The 23494-nt window shown below is 35.4% G+C and overlaps 1 protein-coding gene across 1 annotated transcript in view; it reads right to left on the reverse strand.

Annotated features, from left to right (window-relative positions):
- Positions 1 to 1153: 1153 nt before the first annotated feature.
- Positions 1154 to 23494, reverse strand: part of GPC5 (glypican 5) — a 569474-nt gene continuing 547133 nt past the window's right edge. Inside the window, exon 8 of the mRNA XM_079303054.1 lies at positions 1154 to 5956. Within this exon, the coding sequence (XP_079159180.1) occupies positions 5799 to 5956 (158 nt within the window). The 3' untranslated portion in view covers positions 1154 to 5798. The remainder of the gene's footprint in view (positions 5957 to 23494) is intronic.

Raw genomic sequence — 23494 nt, forward strand, 5'->3', positions numbered from 1 at the left:
AATGGTCATTTCCTGCTTTAGGTGCTGAAGTATGGATCCTCACACATAAATGCAGTTATGAAAACAACTTTGAAGTATGTTTTTATGCTGTTTAAGTGGCTTTTGTCCCTAATGTTGCATCTACCTGCTATAAATATGTGGCTAAAATTCCATGAGCACTATGGCCACATTTTACCAGTGGCATTGTCTTTGGAGATGCAAGGTGAACCGTATCAAGGAGATCCTTTGAGTCAGAATTACCCTGACCAGTTTCACTGCATGATCCTGTAAACTCTTGTACCAGCTCAAATGGGAGAGTGACATTGAGAGGAGCAGGAAAATGTGAAACTGCCACAGAGAAAGACCTCCATATGACTTACATTCAAGAGACTAACAATTGATTTGTGCTGCTTGACAAACCTGGGGAGACTTGGTAGTGGCACCTAAATTAGGCATGCACAGCAGGTGATCTTAGCAAGCCCTGTGCACTGTGAGGGGTGAGATGCATCGACCGAGCCCTCCCAGCAACACAATCTCAGCATGAGCCACCTCCTCAATGTGAACTGGAAAAGAGCCTCGTGGGGTACCAGGTATACTGTCTGCAGCATTTCATATTAGAAGTACTAAAGTAAATAGGAAGACAAAGTTTCTCCCTGCCTGAAACGCAAATATTTCCCCCCAAAATTTGTTCATGTATCACCATGAAGAGAAAATGAAAACTTAATCAATATTTTGATGAGATTTTCAAGAACAAAGTCTGGATTTTTATAGAGTCACTAGCTTTTTAGTATAATATGGTTAGAAAAAAAATATTTTAATTCCTATTATAATTAGTTATGACTCAGAGCACATAGAAAAGCACATAATTTTCTAAAAAAATGAATGCTTACACAATTATTTCAGAGAAGAACTGAACATAAAGGAAAATAAATACAGATAACTTTAACTACATATTTTAATTCATTATCCTGAGAAGATGATCTGGAAATAATAAAGTTAATCTGAAATCTTCAATAGGTTAATCTAAACCCTGTTATAATCTGAATATTATTATATATATTATTATAAAGAATATTATTTTAGAATATAAATATACAGGTACAGAGGAGTAAGGAAGCTATAAGCATATCTATCTATAGAAGAGAGAAATAAAAAGATAACCTTTTACATAGCTGTAATTATGCATCATATTTTATTAGTCATGAAAGGAACAATGATATTTGCTTCCCAAGGAAACAGGTGCTTCTTTTTCACCAGGCACACACAGGAAAAGTTGTCACCTTGAAATGTTTATTTAAAGTGCTAGGACATTAGTTATGAGAATAAGTGATCCAGTCAGTACCTTTACCCCAGAAAATACAAGAACATTTAACAACACAAGTACATCTACAGAAAATGGAAATGGAAAGCCAAGAATTATATAATAATTTAGTTTGGAAAAGAACCTTAAGATCCTCAAGTCCAGCCCAGCACTGCCAAGTCTGCCGCTAAACCATGTCACTAAGTGTCACATCTCCATGTCTTTTAAATGTCTCTAGGGATAGTGATTCTGCCACCTCACTGGGCAGTCCATTCCAATGTGTAACAACTCTTTCTATGCAGAAATTAGTCTTGATATACAATCTAAATCTTTATTGGCACAGCTTGAGGCTCTGTCCTCTCATTCTGTCACTGGTTGCCTGGGAGAAGAGACCAATCCCCACCATTGTACAACCTCTTCTCAGGTATTTGTGTTGTGTTTGTGTCTCCTCTGAGCCTCCTGTCCTCTAGGTCAAACAATCCCAGCTCCCTCAGACACTCCAGACTTATCACCAGTTGCTTGCACTTCTCTGGACACACTTTGCCACCTCAATCTTTCTAGATTGACCTCGGGCTTCCTGAAAAAACCAGTAACAGAAAATGATTGAGCACAGTACCCAAGAGGGCAGCAGGCTTCCCTAACAAATGGGTGTGTGCCTCCTATAGGGCCACCCTTGATTTCAGGGTAGAACAGGAATATCCTTATTTTGCCAAATTAAAAATATTATGGATTTTTGAAATATTGTGGTTTTTTGAATTATTCCTTTCTTGGAATTCCATTGTGAGTAACCAGACTATCCTCTAAGAAATTATTCCTTACAAAGCTCTCTTATTTTATGGTCTCTATTAAAAAAAAAAAAAAAAAAAAAAAAAGTACCAAGGCCGGGTACTTTCAGCAAAATAAAGCCGAAATCTTATTTACCAAATGTTCTAGGAAATATGAAGAAGATTTAGACTGTTAAAAATACCTCAATATAAACAAATGAAAGGAAACAGAGGAAAGAAGACCTACATGTCATTTTTGAGGTAATCTAAAGAGCTCAGAGGCAGCCTGTGCAGCCTGTGCAACCTCATGTTGGAAAACCTTCTGCATTCCCAGGCAATTGACCCAGACTGACTCACATACATACTGTGTGCAGTCCATCATTTTATGTGGATACAGGTGGTATTATAGTCCATTATCACAATCTCCACTTTAACCTTTTTTTTTTTCGTGTTCTTCATCTTGGCTTTTCTAAAACATTCTTCATGTTTCTATTTAGTGCTTTTCCTCTGTCCATTGCTTTAGCATAGCACAGCAACACTGGGGATTTTTTTCTACCCCTGACTTCCAAATGTGGAGCTATACAACATTCTGTAGGTTTCCACAGTTTCATGCAATGGTACCTCCCTTGCAAGGTGACCTTGGGACAGATTGTCAAAGAGCCTTGCTTCTCTTCTCCTTGCTCTGACCAGTTTTAATAATTATATAATAGTTCTTTAAGAAAGTAGAATATTTCTTCATAGCATGGTAGATTTAATGAAAAAATCCTGATGTAACCTGGCAGACATGAGTCTGAGCAATGATGTGGAGTGTGTAGTGATGCCTGGAGATAGATGGAACAGGAGGGTGAATGAGGTCTCATGGCAGAGTAGTGAAAGAGAAATTTCCAGACCTGCTACTATTATTCATATCGCTACTAGGTTGTGCATATGTGTCTGGAAAAGAGAAACCAAATTTTCCACTCCAAAAGGAATGTTAGAAATTATTCTGCATGGGTACAGTGTTGAAGATAATAAGAATAGGCCAAGAAAACCAAAGGAAAGGAGTATTACAGACTAGCAATTCACATAGACCCGAGGAGGTCTTAGGACCAATTACTATCAGCATTTGAAAATGAAGGATGTGTTTCCTAGATTCTATAGAACAAACTACTATTCCTGGACTATCTGTCTTTGTAAGATCTTGAACAACACACAGAAGTTAGGAATGGAAACAAATTCAGTATATAAATAAAATTCTGGGTAATGGATGATTGTGGATTTTTTCCTGCATTTCTGTGTCACCTTTTCAAAGTTTTATTCTATTTTCATTAAAGTGACTGATACTGGCCATTGTTCAAAAAAAGTTGCCAAACTGAATTGATTACTAGTGTGAGGTGACATTACAAAGAAAAGAATTAATTCACATTTTCTTTCCCTGATTTACCAATGTCATAATTTCAAGTAAAGAAGACAAGTGAATTTGAAAGATTGATTTACAAAATCTGCAATGGAAAACTGAGGTCAAGCAAAATGTACACACTGGCACACATGTCTAATAATGATGTTTATCTGGGCATGGAATTGTTAGAGGAATGTTCACTTGCTTTTCTGACTTTAAGATCTGTTTACGTATTTGTTATACTGTATGTTATACTGTGTGTGTTAATGACTAGCATATACATTTGGGAATAAAATAACTTATGTATATTTTTTTAATATGAGTCTCATATAAGAGTAACATATTTTGTCTAGAAATAATTCTAGTTACTGCCTGAATACCTACAATACTCTACAGGTTTGTTTTTTTGGGTTATTTTCCTCTTATAAAATACGCTACAGGAGAAATAACTATAAAATATTCTTAAATTCTTCCTGGTTGAAAGAAACAGGAATTAAACATGGCAGAACAATCAAATTTTATAACAGTAAATATAAAACATAATGTATCATTAGTGCTGTGGGACAATTTTGCTTGTCTTATTTTCTGAAACACAAGAACTTGGGGTGGAATTGTTGTGATTCTTGTTTGCATTCATGTGTCATGACTCCAACCAGGTTTCTGAACTACCAACAATATTGATGAAGGTTTGGTGTATGATTCGTGGGCCCACTTGTGAATGTCTAGATCTGTCTGAGTCGAGGATGTCCCACTTAGCTGCCAGCTGCCACTTCCCATGGCTTCCATTTAAAGAAGACTCTGGAACATCCCACGAGTTCTGCATCATGTATGTCAGTCCCCTGAGGAAGTCTTAGCCACTCCAAAAAATCCTAGATGGCACCAACCTTTTTTTTTTTTTTTTTTTTTTTTTTCAGGCAACTTGAGTTACTTTTTTGGGTGTCTGTCTTTATATAAGCTGAAAAAGGAGTTGGGCATCACTGACTGTGTTGAGAAAGAGCTGTGGCCACTTGCCCAGAGAAAGACCTGAGGCCATTCAGAACAGCAGTGGGCACCAGGTGGGGTTTTTCTGAGCACCACAACTGGCACATGTTGTTATTTTAGTAATAGAATCCAATGACTACAGTTACTGTCTAAAGAGAACACATGTAAATATCTATATATTGACATACATGTTAAGATACCTTAATCCAACACTGAATCTTATAAACTTGCTGGATAAAATGCAGCTATCATATAGGCATTTATTATCTTACATATAGGCTTTTCTGAACTACAAAATTAATTTTGAATTCAGAGGCACCCTGACAGATTGAAGAATTGGCTTGATAGGAATCTCAGAAAGTTTAAGGGAAATGCCAAATCTTCCTTCTGGGGAGGAATAATCCCATACACCTGTAGAGGTTGGTGCCTGCTGGGTGAAAAGTATCTTTACAGAGAATGAGCTTGTGGTCCTAATGGACACCAAGGTGAAGAAGAGCCCATACTGTGCCCTCACAGCAAAGATAACCAACTACTGGGCTGAATCTGGAAAAATATCAGCAGGCCAAGGAAGGTGATCCTTCCCCTCTGTTCTCCACTAGTGAGATACATCCAAGTGTTATATTGAGGTCTGGGCTCTCAAAGACAGTGCCAAGAGAGACATGGACATGGTGAATGGATTCCTGCAAAGAGCCATGAAGATTTTTAAGGTATGGGAACAAATCTTATGCAAGGAGTGGCTGAGACAGCTGGGTCTGTTTGGCCTGGAGAAGATGCAGAGCAGGATCTTTTGAAACTGTATAAATACCTGATGAAGGGAGCAAAGAAGGTGGAGCCAAACTCTTGCCCATGGTGCCATGACAGGACTCAGTGGGCACAATGGGCAAGAGGCACAAACCAAAATGCAATAGCTAAAACACAGCTGCTAGGAGTGTTGAAGCAGTAGAACATTTCACCCAGGGAGTCAGTAAAGTCTCCCTCCTTGGAGACATTCCAATGTCAACTGAACTTGGTCTTAGGAAGCTTGCAGTGAGTCTGCTATGAGAACAGGATTGCCCCAGATGGTCTCCAGAGACCATTTCAAACTTGGCGATACTTTCTTTTTTACAAATTGCTTTTAAGAGAAAGATTATCATAGACAACTTATTTTCAACATATAATATTAAATAAAGAAAACAGGACTTTTTATGACTATACATGTGTTAAAAAACCACAACCCCAAAACACAGGTAAAATATTACACAAAACTCTTTGTTAATATTCAGGGCTAAGACCACTGGCTGATCTTATACAGGTTACCATAAATATTGCTATATTCACCAGATCCCTTATTCCATACTTGTAAGTGGGGGATGAATAGATGACAATGAGATACATATATCAAGCCAGAAATAAGCAGTTACCAAAGACTGAGAAACAGCATTACCAAACTAATCAGCATAAATGTCATATAATCAGGCATTGCTGTACATCCTGCTCCAGTTGTGTCTAAAGTGCTGCCATCGTTGGTTTGATGGATTTGCTTTACGTCACTGAGGTTCGTCTTGTCTGGCATCCCTGCTGAGACAAATAAGAAAATACAGTATGATGCATGCCTTGTCACTACTGGCAACATATTAAAGCTAGAAAAAATTTAAATATCCTCAGCACACAGACTGTCACAGTTTGGTTTCTAATTCTCATGTTACTGCCAAATTCAAATGCTTTATAATTGCATCTAGAAATATGCACTCTACTATATGGCTTTTCATCGTTGAAAGCACTTCTGAGGTCTGCCAGCTCTGAACAAAGTTGTTCTTTTAGAAATATATCTCAACAAACACTTGCAGGCTGAACTGAACAGTTTTGCAAGTCCCAGTAGGACCTAAAAATCCACTGCTCACATCTTTCTTGGATTTGAAGAAGTAAGGAAATAATTTAATGGGAAAGTTCTTGTGTCTGAGTCCCACTATTATACAAAATAATGTATAACTCATGGAAGGTATGCAGAAAAATATAGTTATTGCTATATAGAACCTCAATTTTGGCACAATTTAAACAGATTTTACAACATTGTAAGGAAAAATTCTAAAGCTAATTTTAAACAGGAACCCTTTTATTGAGTTCCCAGCTGAATATTTGTGCTTTATTTATTTATTTATTTTTACTAGGGCAGATATTTCTCCACCTCACAAGCGTACTCATATGGAGCAAGGATGTAATCACCCATTGTATTTCCTCTGCCTGGTTAAACATCGGAAACAGAAGGTCTTGAAGACACACTGAAATTTGGTAGGATTGTCAGCTGCTGGGATCTCCTATGCATGTTTGTAGACTGTCTTATCCCATATAATAACTTGTGGCATGCCACTATCAATCAAAATTAACAAGTCTAAATTCAGTGTTATTACACACAACAAATATTGACATTGTAATTACAACGAGACTGAAAAAAGCTTCATATAAAGCAAAGTCAATATTTATGTAATTAGGTCAATACATATATAATTCAGAAGGTAAACTACTGCTGGAACAGCAGCTTTAGAAAGAAGCTCAGATCTACTGAGCTGGTATATTGATTTTACAGTCTGAGTTTCTGCAACAGTATTCATTGTTTAGGTGCTTCTTTCTGTATCATAAGAAAGATGACTAAACTAGTGAATCTTTTTTTTTTTATTATTCAAAGTGACTATAACAAAGTATAAATATTTTAGTCATGGTGTTATCTTCTTTGTTAAGCTGGTTTAACAGAAGCTGCAGAGGACAGTCATTCTTAAAAGAGCAATTTTTTTGGTGCTTGCATTAAAAGTACTCTTTTCTCTAAAAGCAGCTTGAAAGCTGCTTTTTGTGGACTTCTTCTCATGTACTCAAATATCCTTCCTGCACCCTTGAAAAAAAGCCAGCTGAAGTCAAACATGCTGTCTGAAAAAACCTGTTGGATGCTTTATGAGTAAAACCTGCTAGAATAAATTAATCTTCTTTGCTGCCGTACAATGTACCCTGGTATTTTAAAAGGATTTATCAATCCCATTCTCTTGCCTGGAATTTGTGAAAATTAGCTGTATGAGTATAATTCCAATGGACATACAAGAAGGAAGAGTGACACAACAGATGTTTAGAATGAGGGAATAAAAGTTTTCTTCATCATGTACTTTCAGTAATCTGTGTAGAAAAATGCCAGTCAACCAATGCTTCAATGAAAATATTTTGAATGGATCATCAAGGTATATCAAGTATTTGTAGTCTTGAGGGGGTTTTTTAAGGAAGATTTTTAAATAGAGCAAAAGCAAAATAAAATTGGTTTTGTAATTTCTCCAAAGTTTTAGTAAGGTCTTCTCACATTTAAAAAGACTAATTTCAGTAAACTGTGAAAAATTCAACTCTCACCTACAAAACAATGCAGTTCATCAAGTGCTATAGGTATAAAAATGTAGATTTTTCCAGTGTATTTACAGATATATTAAGATTTGGCCTTATGCAGAACATAAAAGCTAATTAATATAAAAATGAAAAATATTCTTAGATCTTGAGGGTGAAGAAATAACCAGCTTCCACTGGATATGTTTTGATTTTGAAGACAATGTGACTAGATAGTAATCAATGACTGGACGGTCAGGTGCAATTTCTAGTGAAAATTTAATTCACAGTATTATCGAAGATAGAGATTTCCTTTGATGAGATTTTTTTCTTTTCAGCCTCAAATGAAAACTGCAGACTTTGGAAGTTCCCATGAAAGCAGTGGTATAAAAAAAAAGAATGTTCAAACCTACTTATATATTTTCCTTTGATCAATCAAAATGCTATAAATCATTATGTATAATCTTTGATCTTAAATGAATACACTGTTGGAATTATAGTGTAATCATACAGCAAAACTCTCACCTATTCAGTCCCATAAATTGATGCCACACTTTGACTTTATTGAAATAAAAAGTCCAAAAATATATGTAGATATCATCTGGTGAAAAAAAAATCTGTAAAAATAAAAACACTCTTTACAAATAGCCTATTTGCACATAACTATGCTATGTTGCTGGGGTTTTTAAGGTAGCCTTAATAAGTATAACTATAGATTTAATTTCTGCACCTAGGCTGTCCTTTTTATTTAAAATAGTAGGTTGTATTGTCCATTATGAATCAGGATTTAAACATAGATACCACCTTTCATATATCATAATCCATAAGAGAAGTGATCCTTTCCTGTAAATGAATTTAACTTTCATAGTTCACAGCATACTTGCAATGAGACATACCCAATCATTTTTAGCAGAACAGACCAGAAATAAAGCAACCTTGTTTGGTTTTAGTCTCCTCACATGTCTGAAGCTGGAATTATGTCACAGAATAGTTATTCAAGTTTTCCATGTATTTCAAATTATCTCTGATAAATGTCTAGTTTAGTAGCAAAATCATACTAGAACTAATATTTTGGCTGGGAAAATGGTAAAATTCAAAAGTCTCATCTGAGATTCGGATGGATTTTTTCTTATGAAATTTGTATTTTCAGCAGAGCAGAAGATAAATAGCTTGGGAATTAAAATCCAAATACCGTGTTTGCATAAATCTACATAAAGCAAAGCTGACAAGTATCACAGACGTGTCTCCAGCATCAGCTCTGAAACTGTGTAAATAGCTGCAATTTAAAGCATTGTCCTGCTCTGGTTTAGCAAAAAGTAATCAGCAAAAGAATTCCTGCAAACATTATGATTAATATTACAGCATCTCATTATAGTCTAACAGCTGTAGAGTATATCTAAATCTTTTTAACATGTTCTAACTATATTTAAACATGTGAGAGGTAATGGTACTGGCAGCTTTGGGAGCTGACCTGTTATGCTCTCCAGAGTACCTACAGCAACATTCACTTTCCTACCAATATTCAGCCAGAACCTTTAGCCTTGATTTGAAAAGTCAGTTCTATAATCATGGGAGGTTTTCATCTGACACAGAATTTTTCTACTGAGGTCGTCAAAATACTGCAAAAATGGGCTATGACATTAGAGCAGTAGATGCTTGCCTAACACAGCCCATGCTGGGGCTTTAGGAATTTTAAAGGTTTTTTTATAGAACATCCTCTGACAATGTTCTACTTTGAAACCAAACCAGAAAATGTTCATGTGAGAGCAACCTAACCTCAACTGCATTATCTTCTGTCTGCTGAGCAACATAGAACTAACACAGGTTTTCAAGGAAAACTGAAGGTGCCAAATGAGCTTCTGTCAACATCACCTTGGACACAAACCCAGGCAAGATTTAGACAAGAGGGAGAACTGGATTTCTCTTTCTCCAACATGTTATGATGTTCTGGAAGATTCAAAATACAGCCTTTATGGAATAAGATTTTCCTATGAGCCTCAAATATGAAGAAATTTTTTTTTTCAAAGGATAGGATAGTGTTTTAGATGGGGAAAAAATTTTGAGTATTTCTTCTAAAAGACTGCACTATGAAGTTATAGGCAAAATTCTTCTTAGAAGAAAAATAACTATTTAAATAGTATCAATAGAATTTTCAGGATTTTTTAAAGCGCAAACTGTGGAGTAAAACTGATAAGTAGATGAAGTTTTGTTAGTAAATTTATGAGAAGGATCACAAAGTATTAATTTATTGTTATTTAAAAGAAGAAGAAAGAAAAAGAATGTGAAAAAACAGTATTTGCTTTGCATTACCTTGTATTTTTATTCCATAAATTAAAATGCCATGTTAGTTTCCAAAATGTTTTATTTGATTGGCCAATATTTTGCCATCTGGAATTTTTAAAGCTTCTAATGGGTGTCTCCTCCTTTTATCGCATTGGAGTTTTTTCACCAGGTTTTTATTTCTAGCTACCCAATGTCATGAACATGTTTCATAACATAGCCATGCTTTGCTGGCTATTTATTTAGAAGATCATAGAGCTGTGCTTAAATACCTCAGAAATACTTCAGTTTACAGATAGTGGTTCCTATGAAAACTTCCATATGCTACTTTAAAAAATATTTATATATATTCTTCTACAGAAAAGTAGCTATATGAAAGAAAAAAAACTGAGTGTTAGTCAGGTCATTCTCCAGCTAGTGAATTTAAGCCATTACTTTTAAATATGGCACAAAACAGTTATGAGTGTTCAGTGCTTAGAAAAAGAAGTAGTAACAATGGACTCCTCTATTATTATTCAAAGACTCTTCCATGTGAAGTTCATGTGTTGGTGGCCTCAAAGTCTTAATGAGGGGAGGAAAAGATGTGTGAAAACTCTCTCATAAACAGTACCTGGAAAAGGACTAATTTCTGGAGACTGCTTTCATGTTTTTATGACTGATTCCATACTTGGAAACCCTAGGGGATGTCCCTAAAAGGAAAACATATGCTATATGCCCATTTTATAATATACATAGAGTAGTGTGAGTATTCACCCTCTTCAGGAAATACTTTTTTATGATTTAATGCAAATTCCTCCCTTTCAGTTACACGGTTTAGGCGAAATGGAAATGAGCAGTACCACTGGAATTGATGACAGCAGAGATTCCTCCAACCTGAACAATTCTGTGATTCTATAAGTGTTAAATATTTCACAATTCGGCACTAGTTACGAACAAACAATCAAAAAACCCACTGGATTTCACTGACACGTAGTACAGACGGAACAAACCTACATTGTTTTGCCATTATTTGACTACACAGTGAGAAATATGTGAGATATTTCTGCTGAGAACAGTCAGGAATATACCTAGTGAGAAATGTATCTTTCCTTTATTTTGTATAGTTTTAATTTAATGAAGAAGAAATCAGCAGCTGACCCACAAAGGCTAAAGAAATGTCACAATTTCCATGCATTTTTCCAATGATATTTTGGGGATTTCTAGATTTTAAAATTAAATAAAAATAAATTACGTAGCATTACACATGTGTTTGCAACATATGAGTTATAAATCAGGTTATTCAGGTGAATTTCTTAATACTTCAAGCTTGTCTTTCAGTGAAGTTCCATTTCCTACCAGACTCGTGACAAAAAAATGAGGATTCAACTTTATTAATTTAGAACAAATGAGCCTTTTTCATTATGCAACCTACAGTTACATGAACATACACATAAGTGTAGCCCTATCAATGCCCCATCAATGATAACAATGAATTACACAGAAAACAGCCTTCGCTGATAATGAAATTGCATGATGCAAGAGGGTGTTTATTCCTATCAAGTTGTGTCTTTCTGTTAGGTCTAAAGTCTTAATTTGGGTGCTGTCTCACTGTGTCAAAGGTTGAAACCAAAATTAATAGATTTTAACAAAACAGGAATGGTGAAATTGATTATCTCCATAAAGTAGAGTGAATGTTTCTCATAAAGTCTTCTACAGCCCCTTTACCTTATGCAAAAAGGAACCAAACAAAAAAAAAAATGCAACAAAAAAATTAATTGAAAGACAACCCAACAAGCCAAAAATGTTTTATCAGTTGTATGAGATCACTTTTAAATGCGAAGGCTAGAGTCCTTAAAATACATCCATTAAAAACAATTCAGTACACTTTTTTAGAATCACACATAAGTTCATACTTTGGCAGAGGAAAAGTTCATCTGTTTGCTGTATTGTTTACACAATTCAGTTTGTATCAGAAATGTTAAGCAAGTGTGAGCACCACCCCGAATGCAGCATTAAATGGCATTATGTTGGTGCTGAAGTGAAGAGCTTAAGAAGATAATATGAGATGGTACCTAAGGGGCAAATAATTCCACTTAGTTTTTGGTATCTGTAGAGCCTGCATTTACACCTTGGGTTCATTTGGTTAAACATAGCAGCCTACAGGCATCCTAGGTGTAGGGAAGAGAAGTATCACATTTGGCATGCAGCTGCTTGTCCAAAAGCAGCCTGACTCTTACAAAAACCATTTAAGGATGTCTTGGACACCTTAGAGCATCTCCAGTGACTTTTGAGCCTTCTGTTTAGACAACTGAATCAAAGTTAGTTACAGCAGTTTGCATTACAATGAATGCAGAGAAATAAGAAAATGTTAAAGAAGGAGATGTAATACTCAGATGTAGATATTTGGTCTGAATTTGAACAGACAAACTCTACACTTAGTTACATAACAGGTTCAACACTGAATGACCTGTGTTTGCCAATATATCCCTTACCATCATTCTTTATATCCTTGATGGAAAACTAAATCTAAATGTTGAATCATGTAGCTGTGGCAAATGGATTACATTTTAGAAATTCTAGGTAGGAAAATAAGTATTAAATAATAATAAAAAAGTGAAATATTAATCAATTGTTTTTTCATCTGTAGTAGTATATTTTCACTTTTATACCTGAACCCTTGCCTTTAATAAATTCTGATTTCGGTATTTGGTGTTGAAGGGCAGGATTGAGGGCTGCATACTGCCATGAAAATAGTCAATATCTGATGTGTGTAAACATTTATGAGAAGCCAGTACTTCATGAAAGTGTTTCCTGCTAAAGTACAGAGCAAGTCATTGCAGCTACATTTACATAGTTAAATATGTGTCTCAGAAGGAGATCCTTCAGGCAAAGGGCTTATGCCTGCTGTGCTCAGGGACAGCAATCCCTAGAAGAAACTGCTAAACAAACCTCCTCTGCATGGTATAATGCCTTGCATGTCTTTTAAGCCACACACAGTGTTCTCCCAGGCTCAGAGATCCAGTTATCATTTTGTCTCTCTTGTTTTTAGTTCAAAGTGTCCCAAATAAATATGAGGGCTGTGCTGCAACCCACCAGGTGGTGTTTCCATAACATAAAACTGAAGGAACACATTGCAAGCTCTGGGATATGATACCCAGGCAAGGGAAAGGGTTTGAAAATAAAAAGCCTGCTGTTGAGGGACTCTGCAGGGCAGAGAAACCCAGGCATTCAGCCGTCTGGTTTGTGTTGCCTTTTGGAAGCAGTCCTTGGAATGAATTATCCACAGAACTTTGAGTTTATTTTGGAGTGACCGAGATCCTGTTCCTTAATGCTCAGCCATGGAGTGAGCAAACATCCATAAGATATGGGTAAGAAGAGCTGAAACCAGGAGACAACTCACAAGCTAAGTTACATGACAACATACACATAGCCAGTGAAATCGCTTAAATTTGGAGTGTTGCTTACTATCATAGGAAGGCTCTATAATGTGATATAAAACCTAGCAGCAAATTCTCAATGTCTTCATAAGTCTCATCTTTGCAATTGGCCAGTCGTCTCTTTCAGTGAAATGCAGTCATTGAGTTTTCATTCCTGCTCCTAAGTAGCCCATGCAACCTGTTTCAGATCCCAAGGAGAACTCTGAGTACCAAAAAGCTGAACCTGAGCTGTATGCCACAAGGTGATGTGGAACAGAGATCATGCTCACTTAGAAGCCAAGCCAACTGCATAAATACAGGAGAAATTTTCTGTAATATGTAATAGGCACTTATTTGGAGGAAACAATTTGATCTAATTTGATATTCTTTTTTTTTTTTTTTTTAATTTTGTATATCCTAATAACTATTGTAATAACACACAAACCAACACAAATAGCAATTTTAACTGTACAGGGAATACCAAGATGCAAGTGATCTCACATGCAAACAAAGGTATAGTATTACTGTTATTGTTAGAAACCAATTAAGAAACCTGTCTAATGGTATTAGCTAAGAAAATTCTGCATGGTTATATATATTAGGAAATGAATACAACATATCATGTTTAACTGTGCATATTTTATGAAATCTGTATGCACAAGAAACAGAGTGTAACCAATGATCTTACCATAAGTCTGGCAAGTCATTTTAAGTAAAAGAGTAAAAGAGCAGCAGACATTAAGTCTCTAGTCCAGTATTTGAAAGTTTTCTTTCAAAGTTGACAGTGGCATTTGTTTCACATTATACATTAATGAACTCAGTATTTCCATTGAGAAAACAAAGCTTTTATGAGTTAATGTAACACAAACAAATGGTGTCACAAACCAAAACTTTTCAATTTGCTTCACATTCTTAAGAATCAGAAAGTGATAACATCATATGTTGAAACAGCTAATAAGTATTTTTTAAGTTGTAGGTCAATTTTAGCATAAATAACATATTTGCTAAAACTATTTTGCTAAAATAGCAAGTCTTAGGTGTCCAAAACCTTGGGTTTATCTTCCATGCAAAGACCAAAAATAACAATGTCTGAAGTAGAGAGAACCACAGCAACCTTCATTAGATCTATTCCTATTGTCTTCTTGGGCCATAGTTTCTAAATCCATGTTCATTATAAGACATATTCATTATAACTTCAAGGCTCTGGGGTGCTGGAATCAGCACTGTCAGTAATGCCTGTTTTAAATGAAGAAATCCATCTTTTCAATCCTTTTCACTATTGAAGGAGTTTTCACCTTTATCATTAACCTATGCAAAGGCTTTGTAATCAATACAAAATTAAAATAAGCTTAAAGTCCTATAAATCAGTCTGTGTAAAAGTAAGCAAATTCTTCATTCTCTGAATTTTCATCTGATGAGTACTAGTTTCCTTCCTATGAGTCAGATGTCCAAATGTCCTATATAAATTATTATCTTTTGAAACAGTTTACCCATTACTCTTTTATATTATTTTTTTTTTATTTTGCTGTAGGAGATTTATAATCAACAATTCTGGTGTATATGACACTGCTATATGGAAGAATAGAAGAAAGAAATTAATTTGAATTGAAACTCCTGAAATTAATGTGTGAACTTGGCTTGAGAAAGAATGTTACCAGCTAGGGTCATTAAAAACTGCAATGTTTTTCTATTTTTTTTATTCATTCAGATTCCCCTGATTTATAGCCCAATTCCACTGTAGCAGTTCATTATTCTACTGTTTGTCTTGTTGCTGTTTCTAAAATGAAAGTAGAAAAAAATAATTATTTTCTGGAAAATAAAACTGAACTATAACGATTTCCATTGTCAAGATGTTCAAGTAACTTGGTAGTTTCTTTTGGGTCAGTCTACCTAGAATTCTAGTCATTCCAGTCATTCCACTCTCTGTTAAAAGAAACATAGTCTGTAGATCAACTTAATCCCCAAAATACTGATACATTAAGTAGTTCTTAAGTTTTCCTGAAAAGCAACTTTAATGACATATTTCTACAATTAGAATTATTTAAGGGAAAACTTTTTAGAGTAATTTCCTTATCAGTGCTACAGATGGGAGATATTAAATTCAGCAGTTGCCATGCAGGGGTACATTTAAAACCCCCCTTGTGAACTGTTCCCAAAGGTGGGTGATCTGATCTGTGATTTTTCGTGATGAGTTGGCTTTACTGCATCTTGAGCTCACTTTTAGAACCACCCCACGGTGGGATCTAGCATGTGTTGGGAAGGAGAAAAAGAATGTGCTGTTACAATGTGGAAAAGAACTTAAGCTGTCAGCTAATCATAACATTGTAATGCACCCAGAAACAGACTAAGAAAATGTAAAATCTGCTGTTGATATCTGACTCAATCCCACATCAAAGACTGCATTACTGACTAAAAAAGGAGGTGTGGAACAGTAAAGAGAGTAGATGTCCTTGTCTCCTCTCCTTCACTGTAAACAAAAGCACAGCTTGTCTCCTTATAAATAAAAATGCAAGACAGAGATTCTCTTCAGTTGCTGCTTTCTCTTCCTCTCTAGGTTTGCTTTTGGTTCCACAAGTTTTAACTCAGCTACTATGTTGAAAATATATCAAAAGCATAGAATTGAAATTTTCCAACATCTTAGAAATGCATTTTCTAATCAGTTTATGAAGTTTAAAAAACCACAGTTTTTCACAGAAATTTTTCTTCTCTGATTTTCATTTCTGAGACAGTTCTTTCTGTCAGAGCATTTCAAATTCTTTCAGGCAAGATGAGTATCTGTGATAAATTCTGTGGTGCTTACTGATGAATATTGAGCTGCATCCCTCAGTGTGTTTAGTGTTATGAAATGCCATAGGAAGTTTTGTCTCTCAGTGCATTCCACAAGTACAAGACATTTGATCTGAAGTCACTACATATAAATAGTTAAGTATCAAAATATGTCTTCTTTCAGTTCAGAGATAACCACTGAGGGATTCAAAGAACCAACCTGATATCTGCAGCAGTTTAACCTCTCCCTAGGAAAGCCAGCCTTGCAGAATTCATATAAATATGTATGTTTCACACAAATATACAGCTCCAATTCAGCAACACATGAATAGTTCTGTTTCTGTTTTGCTCCCAAGCATCCATCCCTGAACAGAAAATAACTGCTGATCACCCTGTGCTCCCACAGCCTGGCAAGTCTGACCCTTGAATGACTTGATTGACTGTGGTTGACTGACTGGACAAAAGTAGTTACCAAGAAAAGCAAGATATCAGTCTCTGGGCTAACAGCAATGCAAGTAATGTAATAACATGTCTAAACATAACATGTCAGAAACAGGAAAAGAAATATTGAGGGAAAAAAATATTTATTTGTTTCCCATATTGATAGTATGTACATTTGAGGAGCCAAAATAAAAAGAAAATCTATATGACTTCAAGATTTTCTTCTTAAAAGTAAGTTGTGCCTGATCCTTTCTTCTAACTGAATGCTTATCTAGGTTGCCTCACCTAATTAACCTAAATATAAACAAAGAAACAGAACTGCCATATCTGGTTAATTTGATAATATTTTGTAATATTATAATATTATAAATAATAGCAAATATTATAATATTTAAATATATATTATATAAATATTTAAAATATTTATAATATTTGATATATTTTCAAAACAGGATTTCAGTCACAACACAGCTCTTCAAAGAGAACAGGAACACGAATGAGAAACAGCTGAACTTTCACAGTTTAAGTTTTTAGCCTGAAGATATTGATCCAAGAGAGAAAGAATTGAGTAAATAATGGATGAGGGCTGAAAAGAGAAGAGAAGAGAGAAAGGTGACCTCTCTTTAAAGGAATTCTGTGCGGACTGTAAGTTAAAAACGCTATAAGTTTGCACTTAAGTTGAGCTGTGCCATTGTCAGGAAAAAGATATGTCAAAGTGCAAAAATGCTTTTTCCATGCATGGGCAAGTCATGGGAACTGAGGGGATACATCAACACACCAAGACTACTCCTCCAACACTCTCTTGTTTCCTGTGAAGCAGCAGCATGCAGCAAAAGATGGGGAGATGATAACAGTGACATTGGCAGACAACATATTCACCATTTTCTTATTTTAGATGAAGAAAAGGAAGATTGGATTCAGATCCCACAGACAGTGCAGCAGAGATTTGCCAGAAGCCTCCACCCAAATGTATGCCAGATTACCTGAGAACAATAATTGACATCCCAGAGTTTGTAACACAGAGGGTTTTTTAACTTGATGTGCCTACCTTAGCAGAAGTGTCATTTCTTTGGAATTAGTAGGGAGGGGAATCATTCCAATGGAGTAAAGCCTGGATATGAGGCAGTTTAAAGCACAATAGCTCTTTGTGCCCTGAAACTGCTTTTGTTTTTAAATAGTCTTCTTCCAGAAAAATGGCAACTGAATAATGAGATGATTGCTTTACAGATCACTACAGGTTTGCTTCTTAGTCTGATACCAAGGACTTGTGATTTCAAGGAGAGGTTAAAGGCTATGGCATACGTTTGGATGATCATTCAAAAAGGAGAAAGCAAAACCTGGTTCAAATTATACCTATTTCTAGCAGTACAGGCAGTTCTGAAATAAGGTATCATCTCGGACTAATTGAATCTTTCTCTGTTAAGGGCCTCCAAATGGCAGCTCTGAAGAAAATTAGCATATTTGTAAGGTGAAGAATTGGAGTGCCTGGCTCCTAAAGCAAAAAAATATAAGCTCAGTCTACAGTGGAAAAAGCCTGCATCTTCAAAAAGTGAATTAATTACCTAAAGCTTCTCTTACACACTCAAGTGTTAAAATAATTCCTTGCTTCTCTAAAGCACTCAATTTTGGGAAATAAGGTTTAGCCAAGTTTGGTGGTTTTTGGTTTTGTTTGGTTTGTTTTTTTTTTTACCAATTATATATTTATATTTAAAAAACTTTTGGCAAATTTGGCCTCAACTTAAGTTACAATGACGATGGAAACATTAAGGAAAGCAGGCTACTGAGCTACTATCATCAACATCTACAATCAGTGCAAGAAGACCGAGACTTACACAAACTAGATATTTGGCATAAAAAGATAGAAATAATTACATGACTAAAGTGGCAGAATTGGAACAGAATGGATTAATTCATTCAAAAGCTAATGTAAGTTAAATAACAAAGGAAATTCTCCAGAAACAGTTCTGCAGAATAAGCTGATGAGTTAAACTGCTGAAAATGCCGAGTGTTGGTTTTTAATAAGTCAATAAAACTGGAAGTCTGGGAATATCATGTAAGCTTAAGTGGTAATCACGACATCTCTTCCCTTGTGGTGTGCCCTCTTCCTAAGTGCCCCCTCCTTTTCCTTCAGTCTGATGGATGAGTTATATCATGTCATGCTTCTCCTCCCCACAGGAGGAGTTCCAGGACATGTTCAGCACACTCCAGTCATGCTCCAGCCGTTTCCACAGTCAGCAGGGAATTAAGGAGCAGCAGAGACTCTCAATGTTTGTAGCAGGGAGAAAAGTATCAAATTGCAACACCTTTCCAGACATCAGATCTAGATGGTGTCTCCTCACTTTGCCAAGAAAGATATTAATAAAAAGCTCTGATTTTGGGAGCAGAGCTACAGAAAGGTAGAAGTTGGGTTTAAATCTTCCAGGGTTTACTGCTCTGTTTACTTGGGCATCGAGGGTGACACATGATGATGCCTGTGGGGCTTTGGCACCTGAGAAAGTCCTGGGTTAGTGACTGATCCAGTTTCGGAGCACTGCTCAATTATAGCAAGGCAAATTGAGGTATTGAATCAGGCTGAGGTCCATCCAGGAATACCAACAGGAGCAAGAGCAGGAAATTGAGCCAGAAACAGGACCAGAGTAGAAGTTTTCTTCCACATTGGTCTGGGCCATTCAGGGGACAGGACTAGAAATGACTGTGTCTGCAGGATAGCTCAGGGAAGGTAGAGGTGCACAAAACAGAGCTGCCATGGGGCTCTCAGGCCCCATGAAGAACGTGTGGGTGGGGACCACAGGTGAGGCCAGTCAGGACCACCAAGGCTTGGAATAGGGAACATGGTTAAATCTAAGTAGCAGCTGTCTGAAATTAGTTCTTAATTTGTGTGATTTCCTCAGCACCCTCATCTTCCAAGGCCTACCCTGAAATCTCATCCACTTTCCAGAGGATTGCCTGATGCTGCAAAAGGTTCTTGTTGCACTTGATCCAATCATCCCTTGCTGTAGTCTTTACATTCCTCAAGCTTCCCTTTAAACTACTCCGTCTAGATCTGACTTGTAGTATGACATATCTTTAATTGGGATTAAAGACAGATTAATGTGTTGTAATCTTGCTTGATTATGCCCAGTCTTTTCCATGGGAACCTGTTCCTTAGTTTGAACCTTAAATTTCAAATTTAAAAAATAGAGGATTGAGATAAGACTATGCAGGCCTCTACAGGTAATGTTTTACCACGCTAGTCTCAAACATAAAGTTGTTGCAAACAAAATAAAACAAAAAATCCCAAATTTAAAAAAAAACATAGTCACAAATTACATCCCTGTTACAACTTTTGGTTGGCGGAAAAAAATCTTAGCAATATTATTATATTTTAAAAAATCAGGTACTAAATAACTTTTAAAAGAGTTTTCCTGGGAAAAAAACCTGTCTGAAACATTAACTATTTTAAACAAATTGTGTAAGTTTTGCACATTCTCAGGAATGTTTTGTGCTTTTCATGACACATTAAGTTTTATAAATTTCATAATAATGTAGTCAGTTTTCCAGAGCAAAAAAAGAGGGGAGGCATTCATAATGAGTGAAAATATCAAATGGTGTACATAGTGTGAGAAAAATTGCTAGATGCTACTGAAAACAGAGAGACATCTTGCTGTTTAAACCCTTTATTGTCACAGTGATCAACTTGCCAGATGCAAACTATTTTTAGTGGCTTTCTGTGCATATGGAATGTGGAAGCACAAATAAAGGAGATTTTTTCTGCACAGGTGGTCTGATTTATAAATAGACATGTGAATAACTAATATATTTGATACCATGTATCAGTAAAAATACAAAGGAAGTATGATTAGGCATTATTAGAAACTTGTAATTTTAAGGACTGATTTAATTCTAAATGTATAAATGCCCATTATTTTACTTCTATATTTAGTGATTGTAACCTTGGTATTCCTTTAAAATCCATCAGTAAAAGAGATTTTTTTAATTTAATCGGGCACATAGAAACTCCAAGTATAAAGTATTATAGATGCATTCCATTTTGACAGTTATTTAAAACTGCATTTTGTTTTGCAGTTATACTGCACCACCCAAAATAGCATGTTAGAGACAATGAGTCAGTCTAACTCAAATTATTGTCTGACATGAAAAGGAGTTGTAAATCAGAAAATGGAGGCACACAAACATAAATAATTATACATTCCCCAGAATATTTTCAGATGACACATTAGGGCTGTGCACGGATATCTTGATATACTAAAATTCAATGGCCTGCCCAATGCACAAAATCAGACTAAATTATCAAAATGGAATCCTTTTAGCTGTAGACTTAATAAGCTACGTGCAGATTGAAATCCTCTTGAACTGGAATTAATACTTATTAGCCAGACTTCCACATTATCTCTTCAACTGAAAACTCCCTAATTGCAGGGAATCACATATAAATGCTCACAAACAGGATAGCCTGAACTGGTGAACTTTACTTGACCAGACTCATAAAGGTAATTTTTAATTCTTGGATTATTTTGAAATATTTTTATTTTTTAAAACTGAAAGTAATGCCAACATTTTCATTATGTATTTTTACCATACATTTATTACATTTATACATTTTGCCTTATTTTGCTGAGCTTTTATAATTTGCAAGTGACAATCATCTTTCAAAGATATCACAAGAGACTCATCAAAAGAGACTGTTTTGTGTCAAAAGGAGCATTTTTACATCAAAATGAGTTCATAACTTCTAGAGAGATAAATTCCTGAAAATAGCTGAATGCTGACAGGCGTTTACCTGAAGTACTACACTCAGCACTGTCCAAGTGCCCAAGTACCACCTAGGCACTAGAAATTCTGTACTTTGTCTCTTCCCCATGCTTTGTATTCAGATTACATTTTTCAAAGTGTTCCTCTGTGCAAATACTTTCCCTGGAAAAATATGGTACATCTGGGAGTGCAGGTAATTTTTGCAGCTCTTTATTGATGATAAGAACCAGAGAAACAGATGATTAAATATGAGAAACCTTCCTTCATTACTATTGTGTCACTATTCTACACCTTTCTGTCTATTATTAAAGGAGTATCTTGAAATAGTTCATGGTTGAAATGTTCAATAACAGTATTAAAATTACAGCTAGACTGCACTCAGCAGTTTTGTCCTCTGGAGTGATTATAAAGGAAGAAAACACAGCTACCCAAGTATGCATCTCCTAAACCACATTTTCAGCTTGTATAACAGAAGGTATGTAATTCATTATTACTTTTTAAGTATCTTTTCCAGTATAGTGTGGTCCCAGTGTAACCATGATTTATAACCTGTCCCAGGTTTTCTGAAAAATTTGGCTTCAATCAAAATACAACTAGAGGTGATCATTTGGCTTAAGAAGACTCTTTATGCTAATATGTAATTAGTTATTTTAGAATTCCCAGACACATTTCAAAGCAGAAAGAAACAACCACCTTCTTTATCAAAAAAAAAAAAAAAGGCTATAAAATCAAGGTTAATATTAATATTAAAGATGTTATATGTTGAGAAGGTACAGGGTTAGCATGATAACCATTTGCTCATGTTCACATTAATTGGTTTAATTATAGCTACCCCCTACAACACTCTCCCCACAGATAAGCAGTACAGCTATTTAGGAGCATACTGCCCAAACATGTTTGCATGAGAATCAGGAGACTGAAAACCCCAAAATCCTAGCCCAGTGTCTCCTCTGCATCCACAGAAAGACAAGGAAAGCAAAGCATGTGTCCCTAAGTCTGCTGTGAGATGGATTATATCCAGTTTTGAGTCTACCTGTGAAGGCAAGACTGGATTTACAAGATCAATGATATACTGGCTATGTCCAAACATTAAAAACAAAAATACTGACATTTTAGCAAAGCTTGCTAAGTGAAACAGAAAACTTGTTTTTTCAAGAAAAAAAAAAATCTCTATTGAATTTATTTTGCAGTTCCTTGCCAAATTTATTCCTTTTTTGCACAACAATGACTAGCTGATGTACAAGAATTATTAACAGGTGGCATTTGTTTATTTACTTATTTAGAGACTGAGTGTTTGCATTTAGTTTCATATTGAAATCTAAACAAGAGAATTTCTGGATTATATTATTTCAGTTAAATGTAAAGAAAAGCAGAAAAGTTACTTTAAGAAAGCTTTTGTTTATATGCATCATTTATGTAATTATTTATGAATGGACAATATTGAAAAAAACAAAAAGTGTATTTAAAAGAACCATTTCCCTGAATATCTTCTGCTCTTGAATTATTTCCAGTGTCAGTAGAAAGCTGGTTTCTTTCCAAGACCAGAATTCTTTCGTGAACTTTTAACAACTGAAAAGTGTAGTAAAAATTTTATGTTTGTAATGTTCAGAATCCACTTAATTATTCAGAGAACAATTGTTTCAAAAATGTTTAGATTTTATCAAGCCTGCACTAATAATATCTAGCTCGAGACAGTACTTTGTCTATCTCGTACTAATGCTATCCAAACCACTAAAGCATCCCAAAGGGAGAAGAACTGGAAGAATTCAAAACTGTCATGAAGCAATTATTGCTGGGCAGACTGCTTCATATCCATGTGTTCAGCACATCTATTTCAATTTGTTTCTGGCAAGAAGGAATTTAAAATTAAGGATTCACACAGAGGAAGAAACAGAAAAAATATTCAATGATTTTAAAGTAGGTAATAAACCAATTTATCCAAAGTACAACTACAGATGCTTTCAACTGAATGTAATTATGTTAGAGCATCTGGAAGAAAATTCTCAGGGCAAGAGGGATTTCTAATATTTAATACAGGTAATTGTGCAAATTTATGTATAACTTGCCTTCTGGGAGTACACATGTACATTAGACAAATTATATACCTGTCTGAAAAATTAATATA

This window comes from Erithacus rubecula (assembly GCF_903797595.1).
Source record: "Erithacus rubecula genome assembly, chromosome: 1".
NCBI lineage: Eukaryota > Metazoa > Chordata > Aves > Passeriformes > Muscicapidae > Erithacus > Erithacus rubecula.